Source organism: Vigna radiata, chromosome 1, assembly GCF_000741045.1.
Source record: "Vigna radiata var. radiata cultivar VC1973A chromosome 1, Vradiata_ver6, whole genome shotgun sequence".
Taxonomy (NCBI): domain Eukaryota; kingdom Viridiplantae; phylum Streptophyta; class Magnoliopsida; order Fabales; family Fabaceae; genus Vigna; species Vigna radiata.
The window spans coordinates 981,147-997,951 of record NC_028351.1 but is presented as its reverse complement, the minus strand read 5'-3'; the positions used below and the strand labels follow the sequence as shown (position 1 = coordinate 997,951).

The following is a 16,805-nucleotide window of genomic DNA, read 5'->3' as shown; positions in this document are numbered from 1 at the left end:
AAGTGTCCATCAGGGACTGGCCGACCACGTCTTCTCTAAGCGATTCTTTGACCATCCGACCTATCTATTAGTCTATTTAAGGCAACTCTTCGACCGTCTGGTCCATCTGGTATACTTTTCAAGACAACTCCTCGACCGTCCAGTTCATCTAGTACAAATAGTATATTAGATTCTAATACCATATAAATATAATGATATTTATGTTTAATTGAACTTCACTTTAAGTTATTGGCTTTGTAAGACGATAAGATTTGTTGTCATTTATATATTATAAATTAGTCTTATATCTAACGAACATGCTTTAAAATATACATGTTACAGAATAAATATTGATGATTATGAATTTGTTAATGAAACTATTGGAGACAATAACAAAATTGTGAATATATAATTTATTTGATGTTATTTTTGATATAAATGAAAGTTAATAGTTTTTTTTAACAAGTTCATGAATTAAATGAGAATCAATTTCTATATAAATAGACCTTTTATGGTACAAAGACTAGGTAGACCACAATTTTATTGTTGCGAAAGAGCATAGTTGTATCAATTAAAATTTCAAAATATTTGAGTAATTAGTGTAAATAAATCACGTCTTTGACCATTGAAGATAAAACACAATATTATTATTCTATTGAAAACATTAACATAATATTTTGTGTTGCAAAGTTTCAAAAAATTAGAGAATCACCAATTATACATCGCAAAACTCATTAGAGTAATGAAGGCAAATTATCATCAATGAATAAAGGAATTATCATGTCATCAATAAAAAAGGAAAATCTTCTAGAAGCCATTTCTTTAAAAGGAAAAATGTGACATGAAATACAATATCCCTTAAAATAAAAAAAAAGTTATTTGGTCTTTAGATTATACAATTTATATCCCTTCTAGCCTTTAGGGGTAATGAACAAAAGAAAAGACTGAAAGCTAAAGTACACATAAGCATAGTACTAGAGATATATAGTCGACCATGAAACATTAGAGTTTTACATTCATAAAAAAAAATATAATAAATGAAAAAATAACCACTTTTAATACCATACTTAAGAAAAAGAAAGAAATGAAATAATTCATTAAATTAAAATATATCATTTACTGAAAAATTAATTATATATAATACCAAAACATATTCATAAGCTAAATAAAAAAAATTATAATATATATATATATATATATATATATATATAATACCTAAAAACCAAATAACTAACTATCTATGATAGTTAAAATATCTAATTATATTTTATTATAATAATGAATCTAATGAACATAAAATTTCTAACAATATAAATAGACTTTCTTATCAATATAATATAAATATAAAGTGGATCAAAACTACCTATTATCCGTAGGTTATGGATAGTAAATATTCGTAAGTATCAATTATTTGTCACAAATTTTATTCATGAATATGAATTTTTTTGTCATTCCTAAAAATAATGTCAAATCTATTTAAACTTGAATTTATTTCCTCAATAACCATTTTTTTAACATTTTTATATGGAAATTGTATGTTGTTTTTCATCTTTTTAACCTATACCAAAAACTTGTTGAAGTATATTGAATCCCTTTCACTTCCCTTCTTGGTATAAGTCAGTTGATCATTGTTTTAGAATAGTGTTAAAAGGTAGGTTAGGAAATTTATTAGGCTAAAATTACACATAATGCAAAGTAATTTAAAATAAAAAGAATAATTGAAAATGAGACATGACATGTGCAAAGGCACTCTTAAATTTCTCCAACCCAATCTAATATGAACAAAAGAATAAAGATGTCTGAATAGGCTTTCTTTATCTTAAATTTCTTTGTCAGAATTATGCTTTTTGAGAGAAAGAGACAAATCATGTTCATCCACAACACTAGAGATTGCCTTAGCTGTATGCTACTGTTTTCTATCTATTTCACATCACTAAATTTTCTCTTTTATAATGCAATATAATTATTTAACTTATAGTCGAGTAAACAAAATACTGAAATTATATTTAATGTGTAATTTTTATTTTATTAAAACAATTTATATTTTGTTTAATCTATTTTAGGTTTTCTTATTTAATTTCCAAATCTTGTAATTTTTGTATAAGGACAAGTATTGTATTAAGATTAAAAATAGTATAAACGTTGTACTAATTAAAAAAATAGTGAAATAATAAATGATAATTTTAATGGCGGTAATTTAAATTGTATTTCGTATTAAAATAATCAGTATTTGGAATGGCATCTTAATTATTTTCATAAATAAATGCCCACTCCTATACAATCCCATCATAATCATTTCTGTTTGACCTGTATCTCCTTTTTAATGAATTCTGCCTTTCAAAAGAATATTCCATTCGAAATTGCATTATTTGATGAAATAAAATTTATATTAAATTATTTCTATAAAATTGAATGGACATTACATATTGAATTAATTAGCATTTTAAATGGATTTTTTTTTTATTTTCGTAAAAAAATTAAAATTTCTTATTTGATTTCATGGTTTTCATTTGAAACATAATTTTCCCAAACAATAAATCCTTAAATAAATTAGTATCTTGTTTAGTATTTTAATTAATCCTTGGGAATCAATTATTCATTTAAATTTTAATCTATTAAAATGATTTTAAACCAGGTCGAATTGTAAACATTTAAAACTCACATTTAATATAAATCAATTAAAAAAATTATATTATTTATGGAAAAACAAGACTTCTCATTTTATAATATTTAACCGAGTTAATCTAGAAACATGTTAAAATATCATTGCTTATTTTATGACTCGTTAGAGTCATGAACTATCACGAGCTCACAAAGCTTACAAATAACTTCTAGCAAGTAGGAATATGTATTACTAATTAACTGGTAATTTTATTTTCTAAAAGTGAATATCTTGGCATTTACATTTCTTAAAAGAAACACAAGAATTTAGAAAAATTCTTTATTTTTTTCTAAAAAAGAAATTTGCCGCTTCTCCGCCGGGAAGCATAATCCCTCATAATTTTTTCTTTGAAGAATTGACTTAAGATGCATATTTCTGTTTAACTTCATTGATAATTCTCAATAGTTCATTGATAATTCATTTTAGATTAAATTAAGTATATATAGATGATGATTTAATGAATTAGGATTGAATAAATTTTTATAATCATTTTAAAGGAATATATATAGTATTTAGTTAGCAATTTTTCTTCACATAGTTTTATGTTGAATATTACGTTTATAGTAGATAAAATTCTGTTCAAAAACATAAAATTTTGAAAATGTAAATAAGTTTTAAAATAAAAATAAAATACAAAAGTCATCATAAATTTTTAATAAATAAAAAATTATATTTTAAAATAAAAATATAAAAATTAACTCCAAAAATTTAAATTAATTAATTTAATTTTACTAATATTTTTATTTATTATTAATTATTTTAATATTTTCAATTTAATTATACATTCAAATATATTTATAAACATTTAATTTAATCACTATATATTACATATTAATTTAAAACTAAATAATAAATAATATTTATAACATCTATCTAATAATATAAAACTATTAAAAAAAATGTTATAAAATTGATAATACAAGTGAACCAAATAATAATCCTAATAATATATATATATATATATATATATATATAAAGACTAAAGATTGAAATTGTAAAATAATTTTTGAAAATTTGAAAATTCTTCTCACAACCTTCTATTTATAAAAATAAACTGTATAAATTACATGAGTTGGAATAACATATTAATTGTATGTACCTATTTTTGAAAACTTTTAACTTGGAATAGAACACCTGAGTTGGAATAACATACAAATTGTATGTACCTATATTTAAAAAGGGAATAGGACACCTTTGACTGTAGTTGATGTAAACTCTTTCATCATAACGATTATATATAGTTTATGTTATGTACATTTAATCCTTTTAATTAGGGTAATCTTTTATTAGGAGATATTGATATTCTTTAGGTTATAATTTGTTATTTTATTTTTAGTTATGTTGATTTCTTATTCTTATGAAAGTAGTTCAAATACAAAAGGGAAAAAGTAAATTATATATTAATTTTTTTTATAATTATTACCAAAAATAACCTCTAATATGATAAAAAGAAAATGTGTTAAGAGTGTTGATTGATTAGACATACTTTTCACGAAATACTTTATTGTCGAATTCTCAATCATTCTCCAACATGTCAGTCAACAAGTTTAAAATATGTAATTTAAAGAGTTAAAAAGAATGAAAGAAAAATGCATTTTAGATTTTTATATTGGTTTGTTTATATAGAGGATTATGTGACTCTCATTGTAAAAATACAAGCTAATTATTCTTTTGATTTTAGTAACTTTTATCTAAATAAAGAGTATTTTTGATAAAAAAAAGTGAAAATGTTTTAAATGATAAAAATTATGGGAGTATTATATAAGATTTTAATAAAAAAAGGTAAAAAAAAATTGAATTTTAACATTTCTTTTAACTTTTAAAATATGGGAGTATCCTTTCGTGTGTGTATTATATATATATATATATATATATCAAACAAACAAAACGAACACGAACAAAAGTTCCAATTATTATAGCTAAAAGTATTAGCTAATTTAAGCATTCACACAAAACCAAGTTACCACAAAATACAATACTTATAATAAGTGTTCAACTATTACAACCTTAACTATATCAAACATAAGTATCTTTCACCAAGAACCGCCAGACTTGCATGAAATCTCAAGGCAAAACCATTTTTTTTCAAATGTCTCATGCCTAAGAAAACAGGAAAAATTGGTAAGTAGAAAAATCTAAATTATAACATAACATACACACGCTATTAACGATTTAACTAGAGCTTTTTCCATTGTTAAAAGCAATAAAAGACATTTTTGTAGCAAAACAGGTTTTGCTATTTATACATTTTAGTTTTACTTGGATCGATGTTGTTCAATTTAGTAGTTAATTTCACGTTTCGAAAGAACTTAAATCTAAAACCAGTTTTCAGATAGTTTCAAACCATTTTCAGTACTTAAAACAAACAAAGAAGAACACAAACTTTTAGTTGTTAGGTTTTTTACTTTGCTTTTTTATTCCTCGTGTTCTTCCTTAGACACACATCTTATCCCACTTCTATATATCTAAAATATTATTTTTAAAATCTGTTTTATAAAATAGTTCTTAAGAACTAAGAAAATCTTAAATATAACCAAAAGTGTTTAAGATCTGATTTAAAAATTAATTTAACTACATTTTAATGTAACTTTTTTTTTTCTAGAGGTTTGTATTTGAACACAAAAAAATTGGAAACTTACCACCCGAAATATGTATTCATTTTCTCCCTTTCAATTATTTACATACTTAAACATCAATCAATAATGTTAAAAAAAAAAACACAGGAGGGAAGGCAATTATAAAAGACAAGAAACCAAATCACGCAAATAGTGTCATCCTAACAATAAAATTTTAATTAGAGCTATAGCATCCAGACTTACCTTGCTGGCAATGTTGTTGGAAAGCCACTCCAGACCCTCATAGAGACCCTCTCCAGAAGTTGCACAAGTGCTCTGGATATACCTGAAATAAATCAAGCCATTGAATGAGAAGGGGTTGCTCACACATTCAAATCTCTTTGGTCAAATTAAATATAGCACTGAAGTTACAGACTAATCAACGAAAGTTCCTCTCATGTATATTCAAGAAAATTCAAATAGTCAGTATAAGTAATGAAAACTTTTAGATAAAGACCATATATTCATACCAGTGGCGTTGACGGAGTGAATGAAGACCAAGCTTGTCGGTTATTTCTGCAGCATTCATTGCATTAGGAAGATCTTGCTTGTTGGCAAAAACAAGCAAAACAGCATCTCTAAGTTCATCCTGAAAAAAATCAACATTCAGATTCAAAAACTACCCTAATAAATTTCCAATATACTGCCACATTATTCAATACCAAAATCCATTACTTACATTATTTTCAATTTGGGTTGGGTCTCAACCCAAAAACTAACTCATATGGCCTTGCTCAACATTTTATAAGCTCTACTTCACATCTATAGTTGATATCAGATCTCAACACCCTCTCCTTCACCTCTAGGATTGGACATTTAGAATGTAGGGATTGTAGGACAGATTTTTTATTTTATATTATTGCACAGAAAGCTGCATATTGCACTAGAAAAGCAACAGGGCAGGTATATTTTAGGACAACGGAAGGGTGTTGAGTCATAACAACAAGAAATTTAAGGTCAATAAGTCAGTATTGCAACAAGCACTCGAATTATATCCATCAAATCAACAGAGCTTCTTTTAAGGGAAAAAATGATAATTAAAAAAATCCCAAATCAATGCATAATATAATAAGTAAAACACCTTTCATTCCTTTTCTTTTTTGTGTGTTTTCTCTTTTTGGCATTTGAAAAAAAAACAAACTTTCATGAAGAAAATTAAAAAATATGGCTAGCAAACAAGATGTCTCTACAAGTAATTGTCAGACTTCACAGAAAAATTGAGAAGAAATGTTAATTTGTAGATGATAAACAATCAGAGTCAAGACTAAAATACTTTTAATAAGAGGTAGTGTGGCTAGTCTTAGGGCTTTAGATAGAGATCGAAAAACTGAAAATGTTGGAAAGCAATCAATAAAAAGAATAAAGTAAACAAGAGTTATAAGGCTAGACCAAACCTCTGAAGCTCCCTTGGTACTAGGAACAAATTCAAATCCTTGTGAATGGGAAGCCACCATTTTGGGGGAGGGAATATATAACAAATCGTCAAAGGGGAATTATTCCTATGTACAGCTCACAATGGGCAAAAATTATATCTTAGTCTAACCCCAAAAAAAGCAACATAGAAAAGAATGGACAAATTTCTAGATAACACACTTAGCAATAAGACTCCCTCTTCCCCTAAAATGATTATCAAAAGACTTAAACATCATGAAAGAAAATCAGTAAGAACACAAAATACTAAGATATAGGAGCAGTTATGAGCAGTTATGCCCTGTGGCACTTATTTTATTTGTTTAATATAGGAGTAGCGTGTGATGAGGAAGCCATGTGCGTTATAATTCTAAATTCAGGGCAGAGAACAGTATCTGTTCAAGTCATGTAACCGGGGCACAACACAAACAGTTATATTTTGATGTGATTTAATAAAATTTCTATCAATTTATCACAGGTGCTCTATCAGGAATCGGGATGCCTATAAAAATATACCTCATTCAGCATCCTGTGCAACTCATCCCTTGCCTCAACCACTCGGTCTCGATCATTGCTATCAACCACAAAAATGAGACCCTGAGTGTTCTGGAAATAATGCCTCCATAGTGGACGAATCTGCATATAGCAACTAAAATTATAGCAAAATTGCATAAACCCTCATAACAGAAAAAATTAAACAATTGAATAAACAACATGAGGCACTAACAGAACATCCTACACAGATATGAATAATGTTTAAACTTGCTTAGAGAATACTAAATATCAACCAAAAGAAGACAGGTCCATCAGTGATTCCAAAAAAGAAATAATATAGCAGTAAATTCACATTAATAAATTTATATAGTAATATGCAGGAGAGAAAGGCTTAAGCAAAGCTAATCCACTTCCCCAACCAAGCCTTCGTAAGAAATATAAAATCCAGCGGCAAATTGACAGAGAGTCCTCAACTCCATAGATCAATCAAACCAGGTGCTGAGATCGTGCAAATAAAAGCCTTGAATAGAGTCAGGAAGTATAACATGAAAGACACTTTAAGATTGAGAGTCATAGCCATTGCATGACTATACTAGCTCTTTTTACAATTAGGATAGGAACAAACAAGCAGATAGAGACAGAAAGTGCAGTTTTACCTTGTCCTGACCACCGACATCCCAAACAGTGAAGCTGATGTTCTTGTACTCCACAGTCTCAACATTAAATCCTACAAAAAAAAATGTGGATCTAATTTAGTAATTTATACTTGTACAATCAAAAGAGGGAATACTGCTCTAGCAAACCTAATTTATAATGTTTAAATTTCCACATTAATAATATCATTGCACAAGTGCCAAAAATATCATAGTAAAAAATTAATAAGTGAAAAATGAATCAATAAATTAGGATCTCCAAGGACCCCTTACACTGAGAAATGGACATCTCAAGGGTGTCAAGTTTGCAAGACAGGACATTTGCAAGTGGTCCAATGACGGCCAGTAAGCCCACCAACAGTTAATAGGATAGACTGTTACCAGCTCAAACTTTGGGTTTAGAGCTACATCAATACTACAATACCTAATTGGAAGGTGTGAGCTATCTCTCGCTAGTATGCTTTAATTTAGTCATATCACTAGTGATACTAGATTCTCCAACAATTCCCATGACAAAAAATAATAACACAAATATCACCCCTGGCTATCCATCAGTTTCTGTGAAAGTTCAACTTTCCACATACTCAAAAATCACTAACAGTAGGCTAATATGTAAAACCAATTTTTGGTGAGGATGTACACAATTTTAATTAATTTTCTTTAGTTTTCTACAGCGTTTTTCTTCAGAGACAACCATGTACCAAACCCTGAGTGTGGACGTCTAGTCAGCATGGATTCAAATCTTGAATTACCATTAATAATAGTAATATTACTGATATACTACTACTATTAGTATTAGTATACTACTACTGTTAATAATAATAATAATAATAATAATAAATTATAACTCTAATACAAAGTACAGTAAAAAAAAAAAGTAAGAAAAGCATGTTAGATGAAGTATTTATTAAAAAGGAAAACTAATAGTGAGATAGTGAAATTACCTATGGTGGGGATAGTGGTGACGATTTCTCCAAGCTTGAGCTTGTACAAGATGGTTGTCTTACCAGCAGCATCGAGACCTACCATCAGAATCCTCATTTCCTTCTTCGCAAACAAACTGCTGAACAGCTTCGTGAACGACAACCCCATCTTCTCTCACTCCAATTCACTGTCCAAATCACACAATCAATCACGCCGTAGCAGATCCATCACCAACTCAAAAATTAAAATCAGATACAAAAATAGCAGTTATCATAATCAATTGAAAGCTAATAAATAATGAATCCATAATCGGAACAGAAAAAAAAATCGTTGCATGGAAAGAAATTGAGAGAAGCCGAAAGGTGGAGAAGATGAATTTGTTTACCTCTTCTCGATTTCCAAGAGAAGAGTGAATAGAGATTTTTTGTTCTTGGAGAATGACAGAAAGAGAGAGGGAGTTCAGTTTTCCTTCCCAGTGTTATTTCATAACAAGAGTCTTCAATACGGCGTCGTCGCTCGCGCCAAATTTTAGTCAAAACGTCGTCGTTCACATAATAAAGTCTAAATCAATGGATGATAATTATGAAGTTGATAAAAAAAATCTTATAATGATGGAATTAATACTAATGATGTGGGAAGAGATTAAATTAACGAAATCTTAATTACTTAACAAAATCAACATCAATTAATCTTAAGCTCTCAATACATTCTAAAGTAAGATGAGCCAATAATGCACAGCTTGAACAAAGGAGACTGTTTAAAACTTTGATATGCCATCTTCTTTATCTATTTTTTCTAAATTAAATAAATAAAATCATTTACTAAATAAATAAAAATTATTTATATTTAATTTTATAATTATAATTTTATTATTCTTTTTTGTTATAAAGTGAATATCGATGCACATATATAGTTTTTTCACTAATATTTATTAAAAAAATTATATAAATATAACATTAACGCAATTCACATGATATTTTAATTATTATTTCTATAAAGTTAAATACTTATATATATATATATATATATATATATATATATATATATATAAAAGCAAAAATAACAGATTAAATTTATTTTAATACGTTAAAATTGAACATAAATAAGCAACCTAAGTATTTTAGCCGTTCAACTGGTTTGATTGATTAAATAAAAATGTCCATTTTTTCTTGTCTCTTTAATGGGTTAACTTAATCAATTTTTAAATAGTCTTAGTTAGGAATACTTTGCAAATCTGTAATTTTAAATTCTTATAGTATACCAAGATTGAAAGAAATATTTATACTTTAAAAATTAAAGAATGATACTTATGTTTATTTATTTATTATAAAATGGAAAAAGTTAGGACTCTTAAAAAAGCATTCATATGACACCATGAATCTCACTTCTTTTTAACATTTATTAAGAATGAAAGGGTATTTTTTGAACAAAAGACTGAACACTACCATATCATTCGAGTATTTTTGTCACGTCAATGTGTCACGTGAATGTTTCAATGTATCAGTGTCCTTATAAAATATGTTGATTTAATACTTATTTTGGTCACTCGGTTTGTAGGGTTTCTTCAAAATCGTCCTACCTTTTAAAAAGTCTAGTAAAACCTATATTTTGTTAAAAAATATTCAATAAGGTTCTTTTGGCTCACGGCATTAAAAATTTAACGGTACAGTTGTCACCGTAGACAAAAGTGAGTGACCTGTCAAGTTTGAAGAATACGTGGATATTTCACTGTGTAAATTTTTAAAAGAAATTTAAATTACCTAAGCTAGGTTTAATAATAATCATTCTGTTGTAAGAGCATAACTTTTTCCCCAATGGTGTGGTATGCAGCAAGAGCAATCTCTCTTTGAAGTCCCCTTCGGTGATGAATTCTGGAGAAAGAATAGTACCCACTTCATCTATTGCAAAGAGACTTCTAACTACATAATACCCACTTTTATGCCTATTTACAGTAAGAATCTCAACTCGAAAATTGAAATTTGAAAACTTGCTTTCAAAATACAACTCCATCCAAATCAATCTTCCAAAACCCATGTTCTTGTGGAACTTCTTCTTCTATTGAAGAGCAAAGTTGAAAGGCTACAGCTTTTAGTCAAAGCCCCAATTTTCCAAACCAATTCCGGAACATTTTGCCAATTCTACCTCGACTTTCCCTCACTCTCCCGCTTCCAACTGACAGAGAGATTCTCCTAGAACCTTCGCTCGAATTCCCACCATTCTTCATCTCCGTGTACAAGTGGCTCTCGCCGGTGAACCTACCCACTTCAAATTCGCCGCTAGGCAGCCTCCATATGGTCAACCTTATTGCTTCCTCTTCGATCTGGCTTGCAACTCTGCTCTCCGGTGACGCTTGCTTCGAAGGCCACTTTGCAAACAACGCAGTGTGCCTCTGTCACGACCTGAGACTCGGCGATTTGCATAGTCGTCATTGACTTTATCCGCGCCTTGGACGTCGGCGGATTCTTCGCCCTCCCAAATCCATTGATCTCGATCTACGGAACCTGCTCTAGGAACCTGACTTAAACCTAGCTTATATCATTTAAATTCTTTTTTATTTACACAGTGAAATATATCGTGCCATGTATTAATCAAACTCGACAAGTCACTCGCTTTTGACCATGGTGGCAACTGTATCGTTAAACTTAACATCGTGAGCCAAAAGGACCTTATTGAATATTTTTTAACGAAATATAGGACTTTATTGAACTTTTTTAAAAGATAGGACGATTTTGAACAAACCCTATAAACCGAGGGACCAAAATAGGTATTAAACCAAATATTTTCTTCTCCTTCCACTATAATTTAATTTTGAAAATTGTGTTTCAGATTTTTATATAAATATTGTTCTATATTTTTTATATATTGAAGAAAGAATTATATTTTTCTTTTAGAAAATATTTAAATATACAAATTAATGTGAATTTCACCTTAATAAATCAATTTTATAAAGCTTAAAGCACAAGTTCTTAATATCAGAAAACAAAATATACATGTAGATGTGAAAATCTATTATATAATTCATATATGGCTAAACACATTTTTTCTACATCATAAACTTTTCAATCTAAATATATATAGGCTTCTAAATCCTCACCCCAAATTACATATAATACAAGAATATGAACTACTACTAACATATATATCATGATAAGCAACCACTAAGAACAACTTTCTATGATGTATTATATTGATCTATGTAACCCTAACATAGTATAGTGGTGATAAATGATCAGCAAGAATCAATGTTGGAAGCAAATCCTGATTTTGAAGGGTTTCCACTCTGAAGACATTCGACAGGAGGGACTGTTTTGGTCTTCAATTCTCCAAATGCTTCCCAACAAAAGGGTACATTGTTAGGGTTTTGAGATGCTTGTAGCTGAATGGTGTCAAGGGTTATGCCAGTGCATGGTAAGCTATCACTGCATGCAAAATAAATTGGCTCTTTTGTGTATGTTCCTTTTATGTTCACATACTGTATGCCTGACACTGCCACTGCTGATGACTCATTCCTGCATTTTCCACCATCACAATAGTATTGATCGATGGAGATTGGAGTTTCAACTCCAGAAACTTGAACGTTTGAGAACATTATGTTTTGCACCGAGCCAGAGCCACCCTACATACGAAAAAACATCAACAATTTTCAATTTTACAGTCTACATAAGATAAGGTTTGTATTTCCGTGTATATTCTAAATTAGTCTTGTTTCTAAACTTCTAAAAAATCAACTATATATATAATAAGTTAGTCTTATTTCTAGTCGATGTACCGAGCCGCCGAAAGAAACAGAAAAGCTGAGGATATTTGATGTTTACCTGCCATGTTTTGATTCTAACACCAGTGAGGGTGTTCTTGATTGTGACATCTCGAACAGTGATGTTTCTAACACAGGCTTTGGTGTTCTCTTTGCCAAGACTTCCAATGCTGATTCCATGGCCAGGTCCACAATTCACGTTATGAACATATACGTCTGAGCAACCAGTTTGAATGGATATGCAGTCATCACCTGCACAATTTAACAACACAGATTTTACTCACACCAAGTTCTTCACCATGTTTCACACTTCAAACTTGTTTCTTTCCAAAGATTGGAGAAATTTATGCAGAATTTAGCTACAAAAAATTTCAACTGATTGATGTATAAGCAAAAGCTTTATAAAATTGATAGATTTACATAAAGTAAAATGTTCTATCAACTCAATTCTGTGTTATGTCATCATTCCAAAATACTTTTTAAGTCAAATATATAAATACATAAAATTTAAAATATTGTTTAGAAAATGTCATCTTTTATGTGAATAATTTAATTAACCAACATTTTTAATCAGAAGAAAATTAAGTATTTTTATTCATATTTAAGTTTAAAAAAAATCCATAGTATAATGCTATTTTACATTGTCATCTACTAAAAATTGAGCTGTAACCAAAGAATTAAGTATAAATAAGTTGAAGCAAATTTCAATTATTATAAATTACTCTTGACATAAACAATTCACCGTAATTAATATAAAAGAAATTTACTTATAATGCAAAAAATTCACCTTAGAACAATCAGATGACATTAGTCTCCCTGTTATATTATAATATTTTCCTTTATTTTATTTTGCTGGTCTAATAGCATGAACAATTGGTAAATTATATTGTTTACTTTTTTGCCATTCACGAGAAGAGATAGTGTTTGTAATAATATATTAATTTCTCTTTATTTTATGCTGTTTCTCTCATAGAATGGTAGTTAGAAGTTATACTATAATGGATTGTGACTTATACAAGTTGAGACAATGGACCCATTTTGGGATTAAAATTTTCAATCATCACGAGATGGAACATTGTTTGTGACATCAGTGTCTGAAACCTGTTAATGTGAGATATGATGAAAATGATGTTTTTCTGAGATTTTGATTATGTTTTAGAACCATGCATGCTTACCACAAGCAAGTGTGCTGCTGTAGATGACCACATTCTGTGAGTTCTGCAGATGAATTCCATCAGTGTTGGGGCTATCACCGGGTGATGAAACGTTTATATCAAACACTTGAACGTTTGTGCTTGAATCAAACTTCAGATGTGTCTGTTGGCTGTTCTGAATTGTTATTCCTGTCACTGTTACACCATCACTTCCATAGAACCTCAGAGCCTAAATAACAGAACACATCAGAATTTTAGTTTCAAGTATAAACTACGTGATCTTCTAACAGTTAAGACGTAGATTTTAAGTCTAATTCAATCTCACAAAACTGACTAAGACGTAGATTTTAAGTCTAATTCAATTTCACAGAACTGGTTTAACATCTACTTGTATATTTTAAATTAGTCTTATTTCTAATCAATTTTGGACTTCCAACACTCACACTATATATGATATTCCTTAGTAAAATTCTGATACTATTTTCGATCATTTTTATTAAATACGAGACTTAGACTAACACTTGAATTCTGGTCGTATTATAAAGAAATGAGAATTTTAAGGATGCAAGGAGTATTCTTACTGTTGGTTTTGTGCTTGGAAGTCTTCCACTGCTTTCCAACATGACTTCTGTGGTGGAAGTGGGTGAGTCATTCCACCAAACAGAGCCTTGGCCATCAATGACACCTTTACCTCTAATTGTGATCTTTTTAAGCTTTGTAAATTCAAGCCATTGCAGGGTGCCAGAGCCCCAAGCTGCAGAGCTTGTAGGTGCAATGATTTTTCCATCTAACTGCAAGTGTTTTTTTATGACCATATGCAATTAGTAAATATAAAAGTTGTATCTTGTAAATCAAAAAAGGTGATTCAGAAATATCTTTCAACACTCTTAACCAAAAAAAGAAATTGACATATGAAGTAAGATCCTACAATGTGACAACATTTTAAAGAGTGGTTTTTCTTTTAACTGGTTTGATTTCAATACAAATGTCTTCACCTTTTTGTCTTCTTTGTATGTCATTATACAAAGGAATGAAATGAAAAAAACAAAGATTTTCTAAAAAACTTGAAAAGGGTGTTTGACCTATGTTTTAGTGTTTGTCTTGTATCAGAGAGAAAAATGGAAAGAATAAGAAGGAGGATAATGTCTTCACCTGGAAAGCAATGTTTGGCTCACAGTTAGGACCTGAGAAAGAGACTGGTTTCACCAAAAATACAGAACCATATGGAACAACCATTGTTGAACCTTCCACCTTACAAGCAGCTTCCCATGCTCCTTCAAAGGCCTGCATAATTTTTTGTCTGCTACAAGTTAATACTCAAAAATGGAAAAACTAATGAAAGAAACACTAAAACTCGAGAAATACAACATCACTGAAACACGAGTTCAATCACATAAGATATTCACATCATTTTGTATCCAAAACCTTAACATATAGATTAATAAGTCTTCACAATGTTTTCTTATTTATATCAGTGAGACTTAAACTTATACTTAGAATTCTAATATGTGTTAAAGATTTTACCTAAAATAAATCATAACATATAAATTGGTATAAAATTCATCTTTGAAAGTCCAATATCGACTAGAGATAAGACCAATTAAGTGTATATAGGTGTGTGCAAACCTCATCCTACAAGTTGATTTTGTGGGATTGAGTTAAGCTTAAAATCCACTTCTAACGTGGTATCAGAGTCATCGTTAAAAGCTTTGTCTAATCCCAAACCAATGAACAACTGGTTTGAATTGAAAAATCAATCACCTTTGTATCATCTGCATGGCCATCACCTTTGGCACCATAGTCCAATACATTAAAAGTAGCAGAAGCTGCTTTGAGTTTCCTCCCGAGGCTGACACGTGTGGCAGTGCAGCTTGAAGACAAGACAGAAAATGCTATTGCAAGGATCAATGCAATGGTCTTTAGATTCGTGTGCATGTTCTTCATTTTCGAAAGAGAAAACAGAGATGCAAAGTTAGTTGGTGAAGAAGAAGAAGAAGATGGTTTGAAGAGAATAAGAGATTTTCTGCAGTTGGCATAGCGGGAAATTGAAGCTCTATTTATAAAGGAAATAAATTGTAACACTTGCAATGCACACGAGACAAACAGTATCAAATCGTGACCAGTTCACAGGTTATGGACAATACTAGAATTTAATTGAAATATTTTTTTTATTTTTTTAATCTGATTTACAATTCCTTAAATTTCATATTTTTTTTAATAATTATTTGGGTTTACAAATGTTTTCTTTCTCAGAACGTTGTTTTTAATTCTTGATCAAAATTTTGATTGTTCATATAGTATCATTATTGATATACAAATAACTTCTCATCTTATTTAAAAAAAAATTATTAGTAGTTATTAAATACATACGAGAATGCTATAACAAGTTATTTATATACTTTCTTCCATTTTTTTTTATTTAATTTTTATATTAAAAGTTATGTAGAAGATCTAATATCAACTAGAATGATGGTTAGATTTAAATTATATTTTTTAAGATTGAATTTTAATAAACTTTTTGTTTAAAGACATTATATATATCATCTTATGAATAATTTTGATAATCTTAATATCATCTTAGATAATGAATTATAAACTCAATTTAATTTTATAAAATTGATTTAGCAAGACGAAATTTATAATTTATTTTTGTTATAATTTTTTTATTGAAATTGTTCAAAATTTTAAATGATTCTAGTAATTTAGTGGATTGTTTCTCTCTATTGTATTTGTGATTTAAATATTTGAAATATAAAATTAAAAAATATACGTATTAAACTTAAGCATTTTGTATGGTTTATTTATACTATTCACGTTAAAGTCGTTAGTAGTTATCAGAATCAAACTTTTGACCTAATTGAACATCTTATATATTACACCATTAACGCGATATGTGGAGGTTCACGAACTTAAGCTTCGAAAATGGCTGAATTTTAACCCTAACATTAGGGTTGAATCTTAGTAGCACGTTCTGGAGGGCCATACCAAAGACTCGAATTTCAAAAATAATAATAATAATAATAATAATTAATTCATGTTCTTATAATTAAAAAATAAAACATCATAAATGAAATAACAAAAAATCCGAATTCAATTCTATGACATACGTATGACGCAACTTGAGAAATTTAATCAATGATGTTTTTCTTTTTATATTTC

At 28.9% G+C, this 16,805-nt stretch overlaps 2 protein-coding genes across 2 annotated transcripts; both read right to left on the bottom strand.

Moving 5' to 3' along the window:
• Nucleotides 1-4,530: 4,530 nt before the first annotated feature.
• LOC106771791 (ADP-ribosylation factor) lies at nucleotides 4,531-9,252 on the bottom strand. The gene is made up of 7 exons (XM_014657780.2): nucleotides 9,124-9,252; nucleotides 8,759-8,925; nucleotides 7,818-7,888; nucleotides 7,183-7,302; nucleotides 5,727-5,845; nucleotides 5,461-5,542; nucleotides 4,531-4,741 (listed from the first exon to the last, which is right to left on the bottom strand). The coding sequence occupies exons 2-7, from the start codon at nucleotides 8,904-8,906 to the stop codon at nucleotides 4,736-4,738; spliced, it is 546 nt and encodes a 181-aa protein (XP_014513266.1). The 5' UTR covers nucleotides 8,907-8,925; nucleotides 9,124-9,252; the 3' UTR covers nucleotides 4,531-4,735.
• Nucleotides 9,253-11,770: 2,518 nt separating this feature from the next.
• Nucleotides 11,771-15,799, bottom strand: LOC106768182 (polygalacturonase At1g48100). The gene is made up of 6 exons (XM_014653176.2): nucleotides 15,408-15,799; nucleotides 14,799-14,930; nucleotides 14,228-14,437; nucleotides 13,668-13,875; nucleotides 12,554-12,744; nucleotides 11,771-12,354 (listed from the first exon to the last, which is right to left on the bottom strand). The coding sequence occupies exons 1-6, from the start codon at nucleotides 15,588-15,590 to the stop codon at nucleotides 11,968-11,970; spliced, it is 1,311 nt and encodes a 436-aa protein (XP_014508662.1). The 5' UTR covers nucleotides 15,591-15,799; the 3' UTR covers nucleotides 11,771-11,967.
• Between the last annotated feature and the right edge of the window lie 1,006 nt (nucleotides 15,800-16,805).

Excerpts from the sequence above, each read along its gene's own strand:
- LOC106771791 (XM_014657780.2), bottom strand. The coding sequence starts at position 8,906 with ATGGGGTTGTCGTTCACGAAGCTGTTCAGCAGTTTGTTTGCGAAGAAG. Across the intron at positions 7,889-8,758 it reads CACCACTATCCCCACCATAG|GATTTAATGTTGAGACTGTG; the intron begins GTAATTTCACTA and ends TTTTTTTTGTAG. Across the intron at positions 5,846-7,182 it reads TGCACAGGATGCTGAATGAG|GATGAACTTAGAGATGCTGT; the intron begins GTATATTTTTAT and ends GATTTTTTTCAG.
- LOC106768182 (XM_014653176.2), bottom strand. The coding sequence starts at position 15,590 with ATGAAGAACATGCACACGAATCTAAAGACCATTGCATTGATCCTTGCA. Across the intron at positions 14,438-14,798 it reads AGCCAAACATTGCTTTCCAG|TTAGATGGAAAAATCATTGC; the intron begins GTGAAGACATTA and ends AAACACTTGCAG. Across the intron at positions 12,355-12,553 it reads TTAGAATCAAAACATGGCAG|GGTGGCTCTGGCTCGGTGCA; the intron begins GTAAACATCAAA and ends TTTCGTATGTAG.